General features: G+C 44.7%; 1 protein-coding gene across 3 annotated transcripts in view; it reads left to right on the top strand.

Annotated features, from left to right (window-relative positions):
* The window catches only part of IL34 (interleukin 34), an 851,078-nt gene that overhangs the window by 575,093 nt on the left and 253,734 nt on the right, over positions 1-22,251 (top strand). For all 3 annotated transcript variants that reach the window (XM_085639839.1, XM_085639840.1, XM_085639838.1), the window contains exon 6: positions 3,874-3,943. In XM_085639839.1, the coding sequence (XP_085495965.1) occupies positions 3,874-3,943 (70 nt within the window). The remainder of the gene's footprint in view (positions 1-3,873; positions 3,944-22,251) is intronic.

The following is a 22,251-nucleotide window of genomic DNA, read 5'->3' as shown; positions in this document are numbered from 1 at the left end:
GATTTATTACCCAATCATATGTTTCTTTAGCGTTCAACATATCTCAGCAGTATGCGTTTCCTAAATATATGTTTCGTTGGAAAATTGCTGAAGAGATTTCATTTGGGAGGCGTACATTTTGGTAGTAACCACTTCTGTTTGCATGTTTTAAGTCGTAGTTCAGTTTCCTGTAGTACTTTTCGCTTCAACTCTTTTTTAGGTTTAAGCCTCCCAGACAGCGCAGCTGTCAGGCTGCAAAGACATATTGGGGACTTGCTGTAAGCTTATCTAGGGATGCATTTAGTCCATTGCTTACCACTGGCTTTGAGTTGCATAATTCACGTTAGCTTGTTTTCTATTTGCAGGCTTTATTTGTTCTAGGCCAGCGTTTCCCAAACTGTGGTCTGCGGACCCCCAGAGAACCGTGACACATTCCCATGGGGTCCGCCTCACTGGAGTGCCTCCCGTCATAAATACTGAAGCACCCTTGCGCTACAAGCCCTGTGAATGACAGCGCAGGGGCGGCGGGACCACAACAAAATCTGGCCAATCACCATTCAGCTTTAGGTGCAAGCTGAAGGGTGATTGGCTTATTTTATAGTTGCGCGCGCTCGCACGGCAGTGCGTGTTCCCTCGCGTTTGCGGCCAGCCCCAGAGCATTTTGCCGCCCAATGTCCTGTCTCCACTTTCTGCCCTGAATACAGAGTACTGCTGTGCCTCTTGTTTGAAGGTTAAACAGCATTCCGGCACCTCAGGCCAGCAGGAGGGCACTTCACCCGATGAGCACGTGAGTGTTTTAATTTACGGCTATAAAAGCGTAGGCCAGGGGAATTAGGACACCGCGGGCACAAACTAAGAAGTACGACCTGCCGTTACTCGCTTTCCTCAGATGCCCTCTCAGTCCACTCTCATCAGTTGTAACTTGTCACAGCGCAGAGCGCACCGCACGCACTGCAGAGATGATCATGATCTGATAATTTGAGACACAGTAAATCTGCAGGCGCAGGGCAGCTCAGTGTTTCAGTGTTACAAGTGAAATGACTAGCACGAAAATGTAATATGCATTTGGTTAAAGCGCTATTCTGACTGGAAAAGTAAAACATGACAGAAAAAACTTGGCAATTAATGTGGTCTAGAGGTGGGTGAAAGTAAAGGCCTGTGCCAGTACCTTTTTGTGAAATAATAGTAAATGTGCAAATCGGTAAACAACGTTTACCTCGAAACAGTTTCAACGAAGGGAATCACAACGCGGTCGTTACAACGACCGCGTTGTGATTCCGCATACCATTACTCCGCAAGTCAGAACAACGACTTGCGGAGGAGGGGGAGGTGTTGGATTTAATATCCAACACCTTCCTTAGTGTCCGGACAGACTGGAGTTGTAATAGTAAATTATACTATTCCAATATCCAGCGCCCCCCCTCCGCAAGTCGTTGTTCCGACTTGCGGAGTAATGGTATGCGGAATCACAACGCGGTCGTTGTAACTACCGCGTTGTGATTCCAAGTGGGGAAAAAGGCTGCGGAATAACGTCGTAGATTCGTGGAAATCCTAATCCAAAAATGCATCACAGCGTGTGTGCCATCAGGCCTGAGCATAATCTTTACCGCAGAGCTGGCTCATCGCCTTCTTCAAAAGAAAGTGTTCTGAAAGTGTCAGGTCAGTGAGACTATGCTATCAGCCTAGCTGTGAAAGAGTGCCTCCCACTCTCCGCTTTCTAATGCAGCCCTACTTAGAGCTCATGAGGTCAGCGTCAATTGAGTGAGTCTGCGAGTCACTCATCTTATTATAATAAATTATGAACGTCTTCCAGACTGCTTGATCTATTTTCCGTAATTTTGGCTACAGTCTGATAAATGAGTTGTTAACAATTGTTTCTTATGCTTTGAAGCAGTTAACTTAGCCTGTCTTGTTGCTCAGATTGGTGTAATTTCTGATATTTATGTTTCCCTCCTCTTCATTGCTTTATTTTGCTTGCGAGCAAGTGTCACTCATAGTTGCTGCAATGTCACTCATAATTACACTGTATTTATGACAATGTCACACATAGCAATCTGAAACCTTGGCAGCTATGAATTAGCAGCAGCCTTTTTATGATTCTTGTTGTGTGTGACGAGTGATCAGCTTGTGTGCTGGTGGCAGTGACATTATGGTTTATTCCCGCCGTCAGGGTTGGTTTCATGAAAAGTGTGGCTGCAAGTGTAGTCCAAATTATTGAATTTATTATAAAATGGTTTATTCATGGCACATTATGCAATCAATGCGTGTAATGATATTATCCTCATTCTGAAAACTATATTTACCTGAAGCAGGTGCAGCGTGATTGTCATCACAATGTCACATCATAAACTGAGTACTCCCCCCCGCAGGACACGCAACCCTGCCTTTATGAAATTTGCATATGTTAAAAGTGTGTGCACGCATTTCAAAAGTGTTTCCTTTTTATTTATGTTTTCAGCCTCATGGAAGTGAAAGAGAACAGCGCAAAACAACAATCGATGGACAGAATGCATAACAATGTCATACATTCACCCCAGTACAGAGATCTGGGCCTAAATCCATCTTTTTTTTGCTCACCATGCCATTGCAGTTTGGACCCAGCCATATGCAAATGGGTCCAAACTGGGATGGCGAAGTGAGCTAAAGAACGATGATGGATTCAACCCAGATCTGTGACTGGGGGGGAGTGTCCGAAAAGTTTCAGCACTCCGTCCATCTTCTCCTTGTGTTTGTTAGGGCTGAGAGCAGAAGCCTTGTACTGCTAAATACACCACTGTATCCATACATTCCAATAGACCCGATTCAGGCTGTCTCCTGCCTGAAATTGCCTCATCTTTAGTAGATGTAAATGGAGGAAATGTTTTCTCCCAAGTATATTTTTTAAATAACCCACTTTCCTCTTCTAAAATGTTGACATGTATTTGTATGCATTTAACTATTCTCGGTATCACATCAGCTGCTCATGCCATGTGCCATGGCTGCCAGCAAGCCTCATAGGAAACGTCTGTGATATCCTGGTTTGAATTTCATCTCAACCTCAACACAGTTATGGCCAGTGTGTAGCAGACTTGGGGGCATATCAACAAGGGCTTTATCTCTGCTTTTTTGGCTTTAAAAGCCAAAAAAGCAGAGATAAAACTAGCGCCCTATCAACAACAGGGTGCTAACATGCAAATTTGCATGTTAGCACCCTTTTACTCTACGCTTCCCCTTGCATCTCTAATGAGATGCAAAGGGGGCGTTCCAGAGTAAAATAATAGGAGAAATGTCGCTAAGCGACATTTCTCCTATTATCAAGAATGTCGCTAACCCTGTTAGAGACAAAAAAAGCAGCGCTAACCACGGTTAACGCTGCTTTTTTACGTCTGCTAATTTTCAGACTTAGCCATGATATCCTATGGAAGGAGGATATCATGGCTAAGTTTGCCTGTCCCTATCAACAAGGTAACGTGTGATTATCGCTGGGTTTCCAGCGATAATCTCACGTTAGCCTGTTAGCGTGTAGATTTTTATCGCTATTGAGATAAGCGTTGCTAATAGCACGCTATCTCAGCGATAAAAATTCATGCTAGCCGGCGATAACTATCCTCACGCTAAGAGCGCTGAGCGATAATTATCGCCGGTTGTTGTAGATATGCCCCAAAGTGACTTTCTGAAGTGTTCTTGCTTAACTCCAACACTCCTCATATTTTCCCATACTATTGTGCGAACCTCTCTGTGCAATCAACAATGGACTGCTTCCACAATGAATGAGCTATGTTTAATTCAACTGAGCAAATGGAATTATCTTGAAGCCGCATACATAAAATTGCCATATCCATGCATATGAGTTGCTAGTGTCCTCTGTCTTTTCCTTGAAAGCAGTCCTCATACAGTGTTAAAATCTTCTTACAGGCGCTGCTTCATCTCTCAACGTCAAAGCATATGTAGTCTGGAAACATCTGACGAGGGCAGCCTGGCGCAGGTAAAGTAGTGAAGGTCCACTACGTGCTTTACCAAATAGCTTTGCTAGAAAATGATTCCATAACCAAAGGTGATTCAATAGACTTGTCACCTGTGGGTATCCTAAAAAACATAACGACGATGGATCGCTGGCTTGACCTTAAGCGAAAATCCACTGAAGACATCAATGATGGGCCATCATGCTCAAAACAAAGGGTGTTAAGTGAAAAGAAAAGGAAGATTTGCAAGTACGATGGTGAATATTTATCATTGGGTTTCACATGTTCAGGTTCAGAACATGAACAGCAACCACAATGTGTGCTATGCTATGAAATTTTGTCAAATGAGGCCATGAAACCTTCTAAATTACAAAGACACTTGGAAACTAAGCATAAAGAACATGCAACCAATTGAAACCGAGCTTACGGAGGTCCTGGGGTGGGAGGTGCCACATGACCCCCGACACTCGCTGCTGGGCATCACAGATGGCTTAGATGGCACACGTTCAGAACAGCTGTTTCTCATGACGGCCTTGATGGTGGCCAAGCGCGACATTGCAGCGGCATGGAAGCAGCCGTTGCCGCCGAGTGTGGCTAAGTGGGGAGCTGGGGTGGACTGGTGCGCGGCGCAGGAGCGGACTCTCTATCGGGCACGAGGATGCCCCAAGAAATACCGGAAAGTTTGGGGGAAATGGCTAGGCAACATACTTTAGTAGGGTGGTTCGGGGGGTGGGGGGGGGCTTCTGGGGGCGGGGGGGTACGGGGGGTGCTTCCTAATGTATTGCTGTGTGGTACTGCTTCGGAATACCAGACTGTTTCTGTTGTTGTACCGTTTAAAACAATAAAAACTCGTTTATCAAAAAAGAACATGCAACCAAATCCACAGAATTCTTCAAGAATAAAGAGCAAGAGCTTCTAAAAAGTAGAAAAATAATTTAAAAAACTGCAACAGGATCTGTTAATGAAAATGCTCTTAAAGCTTCATTTGAAGTGTCCATGCTCATAGCAAAAGCTGGAAAACCTCATACAATTGCTTAATAGCCAATAGTACCTGCTGCTAAAGCCATGGTGAGTGCAAAGGTTGGAGAAAAAGCAGCAAAAGATTTACATTTGGTGCCATTATCTAACAACACAGTAAAAAAGCGAATTGACAGCTTTTCAAATAACATAAAAGAACAGTTGATTGAAAGAGTTTGTATAAGTCAGCATTATAGCCTACAAGTAGATGAAAGTACGGACATAGCAAATAAATCTTATCTCCTGTGTTATCTTAGATACGAGTTTGAGGGGAACATTATTGAAGATTTACTGTTCTGCCGCTATTTGATACATACCACTGCTGCAGAGGTCTTCAGCAGTTTCAATGCATTTCTGACATCAAATGGAATTCAGTGGTCCAAATGCATAGGAATCAGCACAGATGGGGCACGTGCCATGTCTGGGAGACTAACTGGACTTGTTGCACGAATAAGGGAAATTAACCCTTCAGTTGTATGGCATCATTGTTGCATTCATCGTGAATCATTAGCCACTAAGAAAAGGCCAGAGGAATTAAAAAAGGTCTTGAATGAGTCTGTCACAATTGTGAATTTTATCAAAGCTAGGTCACTAAATTCAAGGCTTTTTGAGCAGCTTTGTCAGTCCATGGATAGTGATCATCATCAGCTTTTGCTGCATACAGATGTCTGATGGCTGTCTCGTGGTAGAGTTTTGTCTCTGCTTTTTGAATTAAGAGATGAAATCAGAGTATTCTTCACTGAACTGGAATCTCCATTTGCACTTGATGAGCGCTTACATGACTATACTTAGCCATGCTGGCGTATATGACAGACGTGTTCACTCATTTAAATGCACTCAATTTGAGTATGCAAGGAGTAGCTATCACAATTTTCAATGTTGAAGACAAGATTGAGGCAATGATAAAAAAAAGTTAGACTTGTGGGCTCGTCGCTTACCACAAAGAAATCTTGATTCTTTTCAAAACCTGAAGACATTCTTGGAATCTGCTGATGATGAATTATCAAACGAAGTCTTGGAAATTTTTATCCGGCATCTCCAAGATATGCAGTGCAGTTTTCATCAGTACTTTCCATTTCCAGATGAAAGCAAAAACTGGATTAAAGATCCTTTTAATGTAGATATAGACAATTTAAAGGGGCTGACCGCATCTGAAGAAAATGGTTTGATTGAAATCTCTACAGATAGTGCACTTAAGCTTCAATTCAAGGAAAAGTCTCTGGCAAATTTGTGGCTGCATGTACGAATAGATTATCCTGAATTATTGTACAAAGCACTTAAGGTTTTACTTCCTTTCCCCACCACATATTTATGTGAAAAAGCTTTCTCAGATCTTATGTATCTAAAAAATAAATACAGATATAGTTTGGAAAATGTAGAATCAGACCTGAGGATTCAACTTTCCTAAATAAAACCAAACATTGAAAAGTTAGTCGCCGAGATGCAGCACCATCCTTCCCATTCAAATGTTTTGATTTTTGCATATTTTTTCATTATAAAATAATAAAAGCTTCAGTAATTTGAGTATTTGCTTGGTATGTACTACTTGTTTTTGTATTTTTGCAAATTACTGTTGTAATTTTTGAAATTTATAACATACAAATTGCTTGGGGGTCCCCGGCTTCCATAGTGATTCAGTGGGGATCCTCAGGAGTCAAAAGTTTGGGAACCACTATTCTAGGCTGTCCAGCATGTCTTTGTCCCTCCCGTAGAGCATAGCTTCTTTACCACGTCTCTGACTGGCTTCTTGCTTTCTTTCTGGGAACTCTATTTTATTTTTTGTGCGCAGCCCCACGGTAAAAGAAAAGGGCAGGAATGCGCTGTATCTATCTGATATGGCAAATTCCTTGTCCTTTTTCCCTGTGTTGGCACACAATGGGTTGCTGTGCGCCAACGCAGGCACATTTGCACCATGGTGCAGGGGTGCCTGCGTTGCAGGGATGAGTATTTTTGTGCAGGAAGGGAACAAAAACAATCAAAAGAGGCTTTTTCCTCTATCTATGTGGGCTGCTGAATGCAGCACACATAGAAAAATGAAAAAAGAGGATAAATAAAGATATCTCTCCTCGTTGTGCTTCCTTTACCCCTGGGGAGGCAAACATTTTTGGCCCTGTCTCAGAGTTATGATTTCTCGTAAATGTAGGGGAGTGTCAAAAAGCCATGGATGTTGCTGGGAACACCTTCAGCAACACCCATTGCACACCGCTTTAATGCAGAAAACTGCATTAAAGGGAACGATATTCACAAGGCAGCATTTAGCCAAAAAAAAGTGACTTAGGGCTGCCTGGTAAATTTGGAGCAGGCTCCTGCGCCACCGGAGCGTCACAAAAAGTGGCGCACTGGTGGCGCAAGGGGCTTATAAATAAGCCCCATACTATATTTCATGGAAAATGTTTCCTACATCCTTTGTGCATTTATTATCAAACCCACCACTTATGGCAGGACACTTCAAGTTTCTGTCCACATTACTCTCCGCGGTGTTCAAACAGTTCTTTTTTCCTTAGAGAATTATCTTTTTGCATAACTGATTCTACTCTCTGGCACTACAAGGCGTTCAAAGACGGATCAAATATAAGGCAATTTCTTCTGACAAATTGATGTTTATTCTCTTAAAACGGAGGTTGGTGTTAACTTTTCTTTCTCTGACTTCAAAAGGACTGGTTTATGTCAATTGAACTATGCAATAAGCTTGCTAGTGTCAAAGTAAAGATTGTAGGATGTCGATTTTTCTACTACACAACACAATTTACGTGTTTAAGTGAACTGCACGAATATTTCAGAATATATAATGAGATAGGAAAGTAAAAACAAAGCACATTTTCTTTATAATTCTAGGTTCCGGTGGAAAGAAACATTTTAATAGGAACAAAACAAATCAATACACTTGGTGATGCACAAATTACATATTCACTGAAACCCTAGCAATGGATAGTTGTAACAGTAAACTGTATGTATGTACCAATGCAGTGGTCATTTCAGTAGGAAATGTGTTGTCTGCAATTGGAAGAGCACTAATACACCATGCTTTAGAAATATATTTGTGACAGTGTGCTCCAAAATGCATCACCAGTTACACACTACAAACCTTATCACTCTCCTGTTGAATACATTCACTACATTGTTCTTTGTGTGACGCATGGATTTTTCACAATCCCTACGTCAGTGTTGTAACATTAACAACAGCATCTCCACTCTTAACCCCTTCAGCGCTGCGCGGATTCCCCCGCGGTGCTGAAGGGTTCGAGCGCGGGCGGGGCCATGACGGAACGGTTCCGTCATGAGCACAGCTCAACCGATGCTCATGACGGAACCGTTCCGTCATGGGCATGGAAGGGGTTAAAATTGTTCCAGCACCACAGGTGGGTGACAGTTGGGACATTTCTTTAACAGGTGAGCCCTTGTTAGTACACTTCTTCTCAACTATCCTGTACCTCACAGGTCTTAAAGGTGGAAGCGTACTGTCATTTCTTTTTTTTATATGTTACTGCTTTTTCAGGTTAGTGCATGTTGCAACAGTGACATATGCAGGCAAAAATGTACGTTTCCTGGTATTACAGTTGGACTTGTAGATATGCAAAAAAACGAGCATCGTACTTATTGCAATAAAACGGCTAACACAAGCATACAGTGGTAATGACAAACAAGCATTTGCAATGCAATAGGTCTCGCATTTACGAGAGTTTAAGCTATTGGCGTTGTAAATGACAATGACTTTATTGATCTGTTTTTCTTATTAACACACAAGTAAAAGGCATTGTCATTTACAATGCCAACAGCTCAAAGACTTATAAATGCAACACCTATTCAAAGAAGCGCCGCCATTGTCCCGGCTGCTTGGAAAGTGAAAGCGCGCATGGTGCGCTGAATGTTGCAGGAAAGCATGTCGTTACTGCAGTAGGAGAATGTCTTTAAAGAAAATAGTGTTTACACACTAAAAAAGATGTACCTTGTAACAACTGAAGTAAAAGGGCCCGTACTCATGGGAGGTTAAAAACAAGCAGGGGCTGGAGGGGAGGAAGAAATCAAGACAATTGGGGAGTGGGAGGGGAAGAAGCGACATGGACAAGGTGGGGGGTGGGTTGGGTAAATTGACAGCAGGCTTTGTTGGCTGGTATGAGGGGCTGCCTTTGAGCAATAGTAACATACTGGTTTGAGGTTGGGAAGGCATCTTCACTATAAGGGGCTGTATTCATTTCCATCTGTAACCTTCAGCCAAAACAAATTGTTCTAACTGCTGTATTAAAACCATGTCCACCAATTTCAAATGTTTCCTACTTAAAGTATTCAAAACTTGTGCATCTCTCTTAACACTAACTTTCTCTTTGTAAATTTTAATCTTCGTTTTCTTCAAGGGTTCATGTATTAAAAATCAGCGCAAATAACGAACACAAAAAATATCCCTCTTGGTCTGGACCGCTCTACCTATATACAATCATTCCATGATTGAGCTGATCATCGCCTTGGGAGGCTTGGTATCTGTCTTCTTTCTATGGTGTGGAAGCCTTAAATCTGTTGGTGCAGACTAAAGTTTTTCTAATTTGAAACGGTCTTATCCAATGTATGTCTTTTCCCCGAGATTATCTTGTTTATGGCAACACTTTCAGTCCTTACATGAAAGGCAAACAAGTCGAAAGGATACCAGTTAATAATCTCACTTATTTAGTTTTTAATTTCATTTACATTGCCCAACAATCTTAATTTAGTAACAATTTTCAAGGTAATTCCAGCCTGCCGTTGCACACCCCTTCACAGCTGCTAGACTCTTTACATTAAAGCAGTTGAGGAACCGCCGTTTACATGCCGATTTTTTGCTGCTGTTCATTGAGCATGCAGTTATTGAAACAAAACTGGAGGCTTTTTCAGTTACGGACTCCAGGAATAATTAGCCAGCTAGTAATTATGTCAAGCTGGAATGGTTAAGAGCGGAGACATGTATGCATGTGGGCGTGAAAAGTGGTTTCGTTTTTTTGGTGGGAAAAAGTGAGCATGAGGGTTTGTTTACTGTAACCTGGTATGGCTGATGCAGCCTTTACCCTTCTGCCAGATACCAAAAAGAGAATCCAATCGCTTGAATAGGTCGCCTTCGATTGTGATAAACGTAAGTCTAGTGAAGATGTAGAGGTGGAGAAATGCGGCTGCCCGCGGCCCCCACAGGGGGCCACCCTAAGCGCGCGGCCACCCTTAGTCGCATTTGGCACTCCCCCCACCCCCACTAATACGGGGGACTATAGGAGGAGTCCCCTGGCCAGATACGTCACTTCCGGCACAAAGAGGAGGGGGAGGTATTTATGCCTCCCCCGGCCATCTTGGCGTCCTCTTTGCGCCGGACACGCCAAACCGGGGATTTGCCTTGCTACGCTCCGCCCTGAAAAGGGCGTGAGTAATAAGGGACCAATGTGTCACATGATCCAGTAAGGGGATCACCCGTGATCCAGTAAGGGGATCACCCCCCATAAGGGTAGCGCTGATTGGTTTCTCCACAGTGCGTGGCTCATCAGGCGGGCAGGGCAGCATAGGTTTATACAGCTGCCTGCCCTTGGATCGCCCGTAAGATAACCCACCATATTGCATACTTTTGTATGGAATAAACCTGCAGCAATATTTTTCCCAAACAAAAGTTGTGTTGTGTATTTATTTATGCATGCATACTCTGTTGTGGTAAGGGTGGGGCCTGGTGCCATAATGGGACTATAGCGGGGAACAAATGTTTTGATCACGTATGCAACAGGAACATAATCTACTAGTGTTTGTAACAAACGTACCTCGATATGGCCAAGCCTGCAGAACCGAGTCCCTTACTTTAATCTCATGAGTGACGATGAGAACAAATTAAATCAATCCGTCCAGCAGCCAAGTCAATCATTGAGACAATATTTTTAAAGAGCCGTTTCTTCCTCCAAGCGGCTCTCGGCCCGTTCCCGTCTGAAGAAAGAGCAGCTAAAATGTAATTACAATGTTTTCACTTGTAGAACTATCTCGGTGCTTTCAATCGTCTATTGTAACATCCCAGACTCAATTGCCTCTTTTTGTGTGTGCAGGTTAGAAAGATCGAAGCAAGCATAGGTTTAACGTTGGTAAAATAATTTCCCATCCCACACTCACGTAAACATTGCTGCTGGAACTTCCCTCCCAGCTTCGCATTGAAGTATTGCACCAGAGCACACAGCGTTTATATCCCGTTCTGAGAGTGAGTGTTTTACGCCGACGGGCAAGCATTACTGAGAACATCAAGGCCCAGCGCCGCGGCTGCTAAAGTGATCGCGATCAAGCGCGGCGAGCGATGCGCGAGGAAAGCCATATGGCGCCTCTGCCTAAGCGCGCGCCCGTGCACATGCACTGTAGGGAAGCGGGAGTTGTGTGTGCGCGTGCGTCATCGTGATCGCGATCGCTCTGAAAGCGAAAGTGATCGTGATGACGCACGAGTTTTCAAAGTGCTGCTGGCGGCCGGCTGCGCGCGTGCACGATCACGTGAACGCAAGCGTTAGGCCAGCCAGCAGCACTTTGAAATTCCCACATACAAAATGTCTCTTCGATCCAGCGCATGCGCTGGGCTCAGCGAGACCTAAAAAGGAAGATGTAACAATCCCCAAACTCCCTAACCACTGTGTTGACAGTGTTATAGTCGGTAGAGTATTTGTGGGGTCCGATGTGTCCCGGGAGGCGTTGAAATGTCGAAGTTGGTGTCCTCCGGTAGACATGCACAGGGATATTTCAATATCAGGTAAGAGAGAGTGTTCCCCTATAGGGATATTTTCACACCGCCAAGTCAGAATCAGGCACTAGGCATGGTTACATAAGGGCCTATTGGTGTCGTCCTCTGCTCCAGAGTCTACAGCATGAACCTTATTGAGGTCAGTGAACTAGTGAACCTCCTGCCTCCCCCATCATATCTCAGATACTTGTACGCTTAACTCTTCAAGTTGTGCGTTCCAATCAAAAGAGATTGGTTTCTTGTGGAGGCCCCTGTACTCTTCGCGCCGTAGTGCCTCACCCTCAGCTGAGCCCAACACAGCAGCTCCTCCCTCCCAAGACCCTACTCTAGGAACCTGAGGAGATTTCCAGCGCTGTGTAATCAATCTCCTGTCCAGGAGTAGTGAAAGACCAGCAAAGCATTGCATTACTTTAGCCTTTTTGGGCTGCGGGACAGACCCAGTATACAAAATTCTAACGATGTCCTGTTGTTCCTTCCCGTCAGCTGTGAGAGTGCCCCCAAAACTCCCCCCAATACTCAGTTAGGGAAGGGCAAGACCAAAGCATGTTTATAATTTCCGCATTGGGTGAGCGACAACGCGGCAGTCCAAGGGAGCCGCCAGGAACATTGCATGCAGTTTGTATGTTGTTAAGTATGCCCTGTATAATATTGAAAACTGAATAAATGTGAATTTGGGGTATTCTAAAATGTAGGACCATTCCCTGTCATTGAGCTCCTTAGACAAATCAGCTTTCCATTTGGGATTCAGGGGAGCAAGCCATACCATGATGTGCTCCCTCAAGCCCCGGTAGAGCCAACATACTAGGTGGCTCCCATGCCCCATTGTGTGTAGCGCTCGGAGCAACTCGTGAGGAGCAGGTTCCATATTATCCACCACCCAATGTTTGCGCACATAGTGGCGGATACTAGCGAACAACGAATAGGGCAATCCATGAACTTGTACAAACTCCGTATGGGGCAGAAGGACGCCATCCGCGAATAGCGCACTGACTGACGTCACCCCGGCCTGATCCCAGGGAGCTAGCCTGCAGACCGTCTATATGTCTGGAGGTCAGAAGGCCACGGAGTGGAATGTTTTGGGCATATGGTGCTAGTGTATTGGAGTACTTTAAGGCCATTTTCCAGTACAGCAGGGCTGTGTGCAACAATAGCGAGTCTATGTGTAATACAGAAGACTCTGGACATAACAGTGTATGGAGCTTCCCCTGTTGAAGGTGTACAGGTGTGTATTCTAGTTCGAACAGGTTATGGCCTGCTAGCCAATATGAAAACCATTGCAACGGTCCAGCTATGCAGTAGGCTTTAAAGTCAGGGGCCCCCATTCCCCTGCTGGATGCAGTTGCAATTTAGACAGGCTAACTGTGCGACGTCCCTTCCCCAGATGAGATCAATCAGCATGGGGTTTACAAGCTTAAATACGCAGGCTGAGACCACCAATGAGAGAGTCACAAATGGTGCAGTATCGTGGTAGCATCATCATTGTTGCCTATGCCAACCTGTCTGCAGTGGATATGGGTAGCCTGGTCCAGAGGACACCTGAGACCTCAGGGAATTAATCGTACGTACCAGGTTCTCTTCCAGTATATCACGTTTCCCTATGAACCGTAGTCTCTCTAAGAGTTCAGCATTCGAGATCCTAGCCTCACCCAACTCTGTTGCATTGACTTCATTTTCTTCCGCTGTCACCTCAAGAAGGCCCAGCTTACCCTCAAGCTTTGTGATGTCCCTAGTGGCCTCCCGTCTAGCTCCCACCAGCGCGCCAAGTGAGGCACCGCAAACTACCACCTTAAAGGCTTCCCACTCTATCACTAGTGAGGAAGCTGTGGCTGTGTTCTCAGAAAAATATGTAGTGATGGTTGTAACCAATGTGTTCCTGAACATTGAGTCTTCCAGTAGTTGAGGTTACAAGCGCCAAGTTGGTATGGTAGTAGGGACCTATCCCCAAGAGAGTGTAAGTTCCAGAGGGTTATGATCAGATATTGTTTGTGAGTAGTGTGGGTGACATTGGGTTGTAGGCTCTGTGTACATAGGAACCTATCCAAATAGGAGTGCAAGGCATGGGGTATGAATAAAAGGAGAATTTTCACAGACCTATATTACGGTCCCTCCATATATCTGCCGGGTCCCACCGGTACACCCAACAACGCAATTCCTTAGCTTGGTGTACTTTAGCTGTACCCGGAGGGCGGGTTGTGAGCGGTCCCGGTTGGTATCTAGTGCCCCATTGAAATCCCCTCCTAGGAACCAAGGGTATTGTGACCAATCTGCCAGTGCGGTCGACAAGCGGACCAGGAATTCAGCTTGGTCTAAGTTAGGTGCATATATACATCCCAGGCTATCTGTTCCCCATCAAGTGTGCCCCTGAGTAAAACATAGTGGCCTGGAGTATCTATCTTGTATTCCAACACTTTGAATGGGACCACTGCTAATACCCACACAGCTGCCCCATGTGAGAATGCAGAGTAGGTGGTGTGATATAATTGCCCTCTCCATCGTTTACTTAATTCATGGGACACCAAGTAAGTTTCCTGAAGGAACACTATCTGCGTGCAGCGTCTGTGCAATTGAGCAAGTATTCTGCGCCATTTGTGAATTAATCCCATACCCTGGACATTCCAAGTGATAAGAGTATAAGCTTTAGTTACTGTCAACATGAGGAAGTAGGAAAAATGCATAACATATATACCACCCAGAGACAGACCTGACCCCGGTGTTGTTACAAGAAATGACCACTCCAAACAGTAAAAAACAATCTCACAATACTCGGTCTAGCGATTCTTCGTCGTTTGACCAAACTTGAAACCAAACAGAAGCAATACTAACTGTAAAATAATATGTGCATTCGCCATAGGGCTGTTTTAACAGCTGTCCCTTAAGGGCAGTAAGAGGGGTACAAACGTGTGTAGAGAAACTCAAAACAGCTAGACCTAGGACCAGAACAAGTGCAGGATCCAGGTACAACCCAGCAACTAACATATATGTGTCCATTAGGAGAGGAAGAGAACATGGCGCTCTATGGCCCCTCTAGTCCATGAGTAGAGACATTGAGAGTGGAGGCCAAGTCTAAATATAACAATGCCTATGGTGCATGCCAAGCATCCTCAGGGCGCCCCAGGGAGGTGTCACTTTGTCACCAAGCGACAGACAGTAGGCGCTTGCATACGAGTTCTGTCTCCAGTGGTCATTCCAAAGGATGATTTCTCAACTGTGAGGAAACTGAGGAAAACAGTGCCATACTTCCAACAGAATCCGAGTCTGAGGCGTTGTTCTGCGAGGAACTTGAACTGATGGGTGGCCGTGTGGATCTTAGTGCCGATGCCGAACGGAGTGCCTCCTGTTGGCCCTCCAGGGCCTGACGTGAGAAAGGTGCTCCCCCGACACTGTCCTGTGGGGTGAGCCATCTTTTACGTGGGGGCCCGCTGCGATCTTGGTGATGCCGCTTCACAAAGGCCTCGTCCAGTGGAGTCCGGAAAGTGCTGCTCTAGCCATTCCCAGGCACTCTAGGGGGTATTAAAGAAGTGGGAGCCTTGACCATAATTATTTTAAGTTAGGCCAGGAAAAGAAGGGCATAGGTGAGGCTGGCGGCCCGTAAGTGGGTTTTTATATCTTGAGATGAGGCACGTTTGCGTTGTACAGCTATTGTATAGCCCGAGAATTTGGAGACCCTTGAATCGTTGACCCGGAGGGGAGCCCTGTCGCGGGCCACTCACAGGAGCACAACGCGGTCTCTGAAATTGAGGATTTTAGTGATAATAGGATGTGGATTTGCATCAGAATTGGGTTTCTTGGAGGGGACCCGTACGCCCTCTCTACAGTGAACAGTTTAGACAGACCAGTGGGTGCCATCTCCATTCTGAGCCAGTCTTCAATATATAGCAAAGGCTCAGGCCTTCTGTTCCCTCAGGGAGTCCCACAATGTGTAGATTGTTTTGGCGCTATGATCCCTCAGCATCCTCTGCACACGGTAGGAGATGCTCCACCTGTTGGTACAGTCATAAAATCTAGGCATTGTGTTCCTTCGAGCAAGGAGCTAAAGTTCCTATTACCGATTCCTTGGCCTTAACCCGGTCTGTTAATTTACGGTGGTCATCCTTCAGTAGGCTAATGTCCATGGTGATCACCCCCAACTGCTGTGCTATGGCCTCTCGAGACTCACGGATCTCCTGAAGTATAACATCTAATTTGTCCACGGAGGAAGCCAAGGAAGTGTTGCCGTCTGTTAAAGAGTGAGAAGGTGAGTCCTACTATGATGAGGAATAAGAGTAGATCCGGGCCAGCGGGGCTCCCGTCTTGATTTTAGTAGGCCCCATAATAGTCACCCAGTCGACAGACACGTCAGGGCAGTGAATGATGGAAACTACTAGCCTTATCACGGGGGCGGGAGATAAAGAATATATAGAGAGGTTTGTTGTTTGTACTGCGCTTGCCTTTTAGTCAATGCCTGGCCATTCACCATTGTGAATCCCACCATTGTCCAGCCTGAAAGATGCATCCTAGAGAGCAACAGAGTGTATTGCAGGTAGTAGGGCCCGGTAGCTCCCCATTCAGATGATTAAGTACTAGTGACTGGGTGGCATTCGTGCAGCAGCCCTTCGGTTAATGATGTGTGCACTCCTTCCCTAGACACAGTGGCTGTTGTCTACAGAGATGATAGTGCTGGGCACGGCCCCTTGTATCACACCGAGAGACTACATATTAGTAGGATCTTACAAATTACACATAGGAGCTGGGGAATCCCCTCAGTGGAAGCACTCAGTCTCCGGGGGGGGGGGGGGGTTGTAGGGGCTCACGGAATGTCTCTTCCTCATCTGGGCAAGTAACTGAGGTCACTGATGCTCCCTCCCGAACTACTGCTAACCTCAAAAGACAGACCCCAGCATAATAGGTCAATAATAGGTCAGATCTTTAATCTTGTTGCGCCTGACTCTTCACTCAGTCCTCCTGTCGCTGCCGAAGGAAGTATCCATCTCCTCTGATGAGATGGCTGATGTGCTCAGCAGATGCAGGAGTCACTGCAAGTGCTCTGGCGGCACCCCCACCAGTCACAGGCCTCTGCAAGATGTTTCCATGGAGGCAGTAGTCAGACACAGGCTCTTGTGCTCGCCCAGACTGCCCCCGGGCACTGCACTACAATGCGCCTCCAAGCGTAAGTGGGGCCAGCAGGCTCCAGTACTGTCGCCGCCCCGCTCCACACCAACAGGGAGCGACGGTGAGCTGGTCCCCAACACCGCTCAGGCAGAGGGCGGCACTACCGCGCCACACCCAGGCTGCGACACAGGCCTGCACCTGACAATGCCTGGAGGCAGCCCAGCCAAGCACAGGCCGTGAACATCTTCCTCCGCATCTAGCAGACAGCAGGTAGTGAAAAGGGATGGAGGGTCTTTGCTCCAGTCTGCGCTCTCCGCAGTAAGTCTGCCACGGTACCTAGGCCTTTACAGCCTCGCAGCAGCGGCCCATATCGTCACGTCTCTCACCGGCTGCAGCAACAATGGGGGGTTGGCTCACCACCAGTCTGCATAATTTGGAGGCATCTGCTACGTTTGCACTGCTCCGCCATTCTTGATCCACCCGGCAAGGAAGGCGCTGCGGACCGGTTGCCAATGAACTTCCTCCACTCTTTACGTTGTCATTCTCAGCGAAGCGCCAGTTCTTCGGGCAGCTTCGATTCATCCACCATGTTGCTACCTCTGCACGGCCAGTAGCGTTGACAGTACAGGCCCCAAACGGTCTCAGGCCCGCACCAGGTGATGCACCCCACCCTCAGGCAGCACCGTGGGGCCCGTCGGCGGTCCGATGCTGCTGGCTAGCAGGAATGTTAGTAGGATTCTTATTCCTGGGTCTGGGAGAGTTCTGACTATGTGGCGGCCATCTTGGGCTGCTAGCCATGCCCCCCCACCCAGCAGAGTACTGCGTTTAACTAGCATTTTCTCTAATATGTTGCATGCAGTTCTCTGCTTTTATTTCAGTACTAAGTGTTAACACACAAGCGCTGAAAAGTACCGGTCATGAATGAATCATATGTACAGATTATTGTATTACCATCTGTAATCCACATCTCAACAAAACATAATGGAAACCAGAGGCTCAACATTGTCTCCTACTCCGACGACACCCAGTTCATCCTCTCCCTCACCAAGGAACCCAACACCACCAGGCACAACTTCCACGAAGGGATGAAAGACGTCGCCACCTGGATGAAGGAGAACTGCCTGAAACTCAACTCAGAGAAAACAGAAGTCCTCATCCTGGGCTACATCCCCTCAGCATACGATGACACCTGGTGGCCCTCGGAAACCCCTACTGGACTCATCTCTCACTATGAAACACCAGATCAAAGTCGTATCCTCTGCCTGCTTCAACACCCTCCGCATACTCCGAAATACGTTCAGATGGATCACCTCCAAATCCAGAAAAGTGGTCATGCACACCCTCATCACTAGCAGACTGGACTACAGCAATGCCCTCTACGCCGGAATCAACAAAAAACTCAGTCGCAAGCTCCAGACTGTCCGAAACGCCGCAGTCAGACTGATCCTAGACATCCCCCGTCACAACCACATCACCCAACACCTCTGCGATGTCCACTGGCTCCCCATCGAAAAAAGAATAACCTTCAGGCTCCTCACACACACATACAAGGCCATCCACATTGTACCAGCATACCTAAACAACCGCCTTTCCTTCTACGCACCCAAGAGACCCCTCTGATCAGCTGACCTCTCTCTGGCCACCATCCCACGCATCTACAAGACCAGAATGGTTGGAAAGTCCTTTTCTTACCTCGCAGCCAAGACCTGGAACGACCTACCCCTCCACCTCCGGCAAAGCCCTACACTGCTCCAGTTCAAGAAGGACCTCAAGACCTGGCTCTTCAGATGACCACAGCACCCTACGGAGCCTCCCCCCCAACGCCTTGAGCCCCTCACAGGTGAGTAGTCGCGCTTTACAAACCCCTGATTGATTGATGTTAATAGGAGCAAGGCTGAAGTGGGCTAGCCCCATGCTGTAGTGGGCGGAAGAAAAATGTGAATGACACAAAAACAGACCAATGAATGAAAAGTGCTGATGTAAAAACCCTATAAGTAAGTGTATTTGATATATCATTGTTGTGACTTAACTGTTGCCATTCCTTTTCCTTAGCTATCATCTTCCCTACTGCTCAGCCAGGACGAGTGCTGGAGTGCTTGGTGATCAATGGAATGCTGAATGCTTGGTGATGTCATAGCATGCATTGGTGCCTGTTGATGTGGTGCAGTTCAGAACACAAAATCTTCCCCTGCTTCCACGGACGGAATGATTTCTCAGTCACACGCACAAACACACATCATACGCTGGTGGGGCCCATAACACCAACATTCATTCTCATCACACTATCCGTGCCTACAGAGGATATCCAATCCCGAACTACAGCTATTCACTTTGGATAGAGGAAACTCATCTATTGACTTACCCTACCAATTCCTCCATCCGGAGGTCGACTAGATCATTTAGTTGAAATGGAATTTGATGAAACCACTTTTACTTCTATATTAATCAATAAAACATTGCCAGAAATAATCACCTGACACAGTTCTTCAAATAATGATTTTTCTTTATCTAATTAAATTGCAGGTTAAATCCTAACGATGCCATATTATCTTTTGTCATATTTACCTATTCTGGCCATTTGTCGTTTTCTAAGTCAGCACCGGTCCTCAGAAAGTTCATCTGAATCCTAAAGTCCCGTCCTCTTCCGTCAGCATAAGGATCTCCTAGCGAAGAGCAGCATAGAGTGTCACGTAGAGTAGCATCAATCAGCTAGGGGTCACCAGCGCTAATTTTCCTCTCTAGACTACTAATATTTATACTAAAATTTACATATAACAGTAACATTTTCTTTATTTCCAGGCCCCTGATTGGCTGAATTCAGCCATATCCCAATACATTTAAGCAACATTCTCCGAATTTCACATGTGGATGATGAATAAACTAGGCGCATGGGAAAAGCTGTTCCCAGGTCAGGAAAGTATCAGTCTATTGTGAATAGGTGGCTTTTGGTTCCCAAATGGCAACAATTGCTCCATGTTCAGGGACATTGGCATCTCGCCCAGGGTAGTCTTCATGGACCTGGTCCGATAGTTCATGGAAGGGCCATAACGAAGTCGGTGCAGGCGCCTTTCTTCATTGCTCAATTTATGAAGTCATGTACTTTAGTTAGGATTCAGTCAGCAGCCATCTTTTGGTAGGCCAGAATAGTCAACTTTAAGCAAAGAAAACACAAAATCGTAATTAATACATTGAAATAATTAAAACAGTGTTATTCCCTTACTAATACCCTTATGTGTAAGTATTTATCTAGCCATATGCAACATTCAGAGCCATTAATGCTGGTTTATTTAAGCGCAAATCACATTAACACCGCTTAAGCCAAACATATAAATTTAATATGCGTACAAACTTAGTTCACTTATTATTTTAGCCATGCAAATGCATTCCCACGTGTATTCTCTTGGTTAATAAGATTGATTAATTAACATCACATCACTCTATTATTCATTAGAATTAGATATTATTCATTTTAATATAGACTTATATAATTGGATTGGGTATATAAAAAGAAAATATTTTACCCGCTCCATCAATCCCCCCTTTGGTGATTTTATCACCAAACAAAACCCACAAAAACAATTTATTTCCCCTTTTACAGAAATTCGAGATGTCTTCTTGCTCAATTAAAATTCTGTTTCCCTTTCATCCTCTCTTTTTGTTTTGGCATACATACTCTCCTTCCATTCTTCCAATTCTATTTCGTTGAGATCTTTTTCTGGTTTCTTTTCCCTCTTTTTGTAAATTTCTCTTTTAACCTTCTTTTTATTTCTTCTATATCTACAACACATACATCCCAATCTAAGTATTAATAATACAAAAATCACACAGGTTAATGGGAATAATATTTTCCCCATTATAGTACTACCTAATTTACCTAGATAGGCTTTAATAGCAGCCATTTTATTACTAATTTTAGTCCAGATACTTTCAACCTCCAGTGGTTTTATTTCATCATGCAATTCTGTAATATTCTTTATATAGACTTTTAGATCTCTGCTTTCGTCAGGAATGTAAGTGCAACAATGTTGAACTTTCAGCATTCCACAGACTCCACCCTCTTTTGCCAATAATATATCACGCATGGCAACCAGCTCAGTGTTTACCAAGAGAAAACCTCCTGCGGTGCTTGTTGACAAGCGATCCACTATGGTTGACAATTTCCGAATATTATTTGCATTCCAAGATATTCCCACTGCTGGTATCAAGGCTCCAAAAATATCACCTACGATTTCTAACTAGGTTTCTCTTCTGCTACGCATTAGTATGTTATTTGGTCCACTATGTTCTACTCTATCCATGTGAAAGATCTTTGGAAAGACCAGGCCAACATAACATGTGCCATACCAATGGTCGGGCAACCTGTAATAAGCCTTGTTCCCACAAATATAGTACAGTCCAGGGAAAACTGGATCTTCTCCACCTCTAAATCCCCATCCGGATGCCATGAAATATGTATCATGACACTCACTTGTCCCTATATAGATATAATCATATTGGGATCTTTCCCTCATGATGCATAATTTGCCTTTCTGGGGTGAGTCTATAGATATTGTTGGTCTAACTCCACCCTGTGTCTCCCTTTTCCCATCTATTTCCCAAATGTTTTCCCCTTCTTTATGTCCCTCTGCATTCTGGTGTATTTTTAGTCTTCTCTCTTCAACTATATCCAAAAATGTTTTCTCTTCCGTTTTCAAACTGCAAGTTAAATTGTTCTTAAAAATATATTCTAGAGTTAGTCCTTTAGTTTCTATAAAAATTTCTCCTAATACATTAGCCTCTTTAGCTGGATTTAATTCTTTATTCATGGGCAATCGTCCAAGAATATTATCTATATTAGACAAATTATACTCTAATTTTCCTACTTGATAAAATATACTAGTTAAGACGCTACATGTTATTCCATAAGTTGCTGGGAGGTGATGATAAGTCACCCCTTCTGAAACAGATGCAGGTAATTGCATACAAACGTAGCAATCCCTTACGTCCATTGTTTTTACATATTCATACAATAATTTTGAAAACATATTGCTAGAAAAATCAGTTATTGACCTATCTTGATGCATATGCTCTGTGCTTGTTCTAACTGGTATTACTTTTTGCGAGCTTTTCACTATGTTAGTCATATTCTCAGTATGTCCTGCTAGTGTATCTAAAGTTACTTTGAAAGAGATCAAAAGAGCGAGTACGCTCCAAAGAAGCATTAATAGTCCTGTACAACAACAACATGTCTTGCACCATCTTCTCATGAAGGTACATCTACTCTTATTATCATCTATTTTAGCCATCTTGTTAGAATTAACCGTGTCTTTTGACTTAGCCTCTTCTACTCCTCCTCTTGTAGCTTTCCTACAAGATCTAAGACCTTATCAGGTGATCCAAATACTTCAATTTCTTATTCAATCCTGTGTATTCATTCAAGGATCGATTTGAAATTACTCAGCTTGGCCTCTCGTCGTTTTTTACTTCTTTCTCGTCATCCACATACAGGATTTCCTGATCTTCCGCTTCTTCTCC

Source organism: Triturus cristatus, chromosome 12 (assembly GCF_964204655.1).
Source record: "Triturus cristatus chromosome 12, aTriCri1.1, whole genome shotgun sequence".
Classification (NCBI taxonomy): Eukaryota; Metazoa; Chordata; class Amphibia; order Caudata; family Salamandridae; genus Triturus; species Triturus cristatus.
Note: the sequence above shows the minus strand (reverse complement) of the source record. Positions and strands in the feature narration are given on the sequence as shown.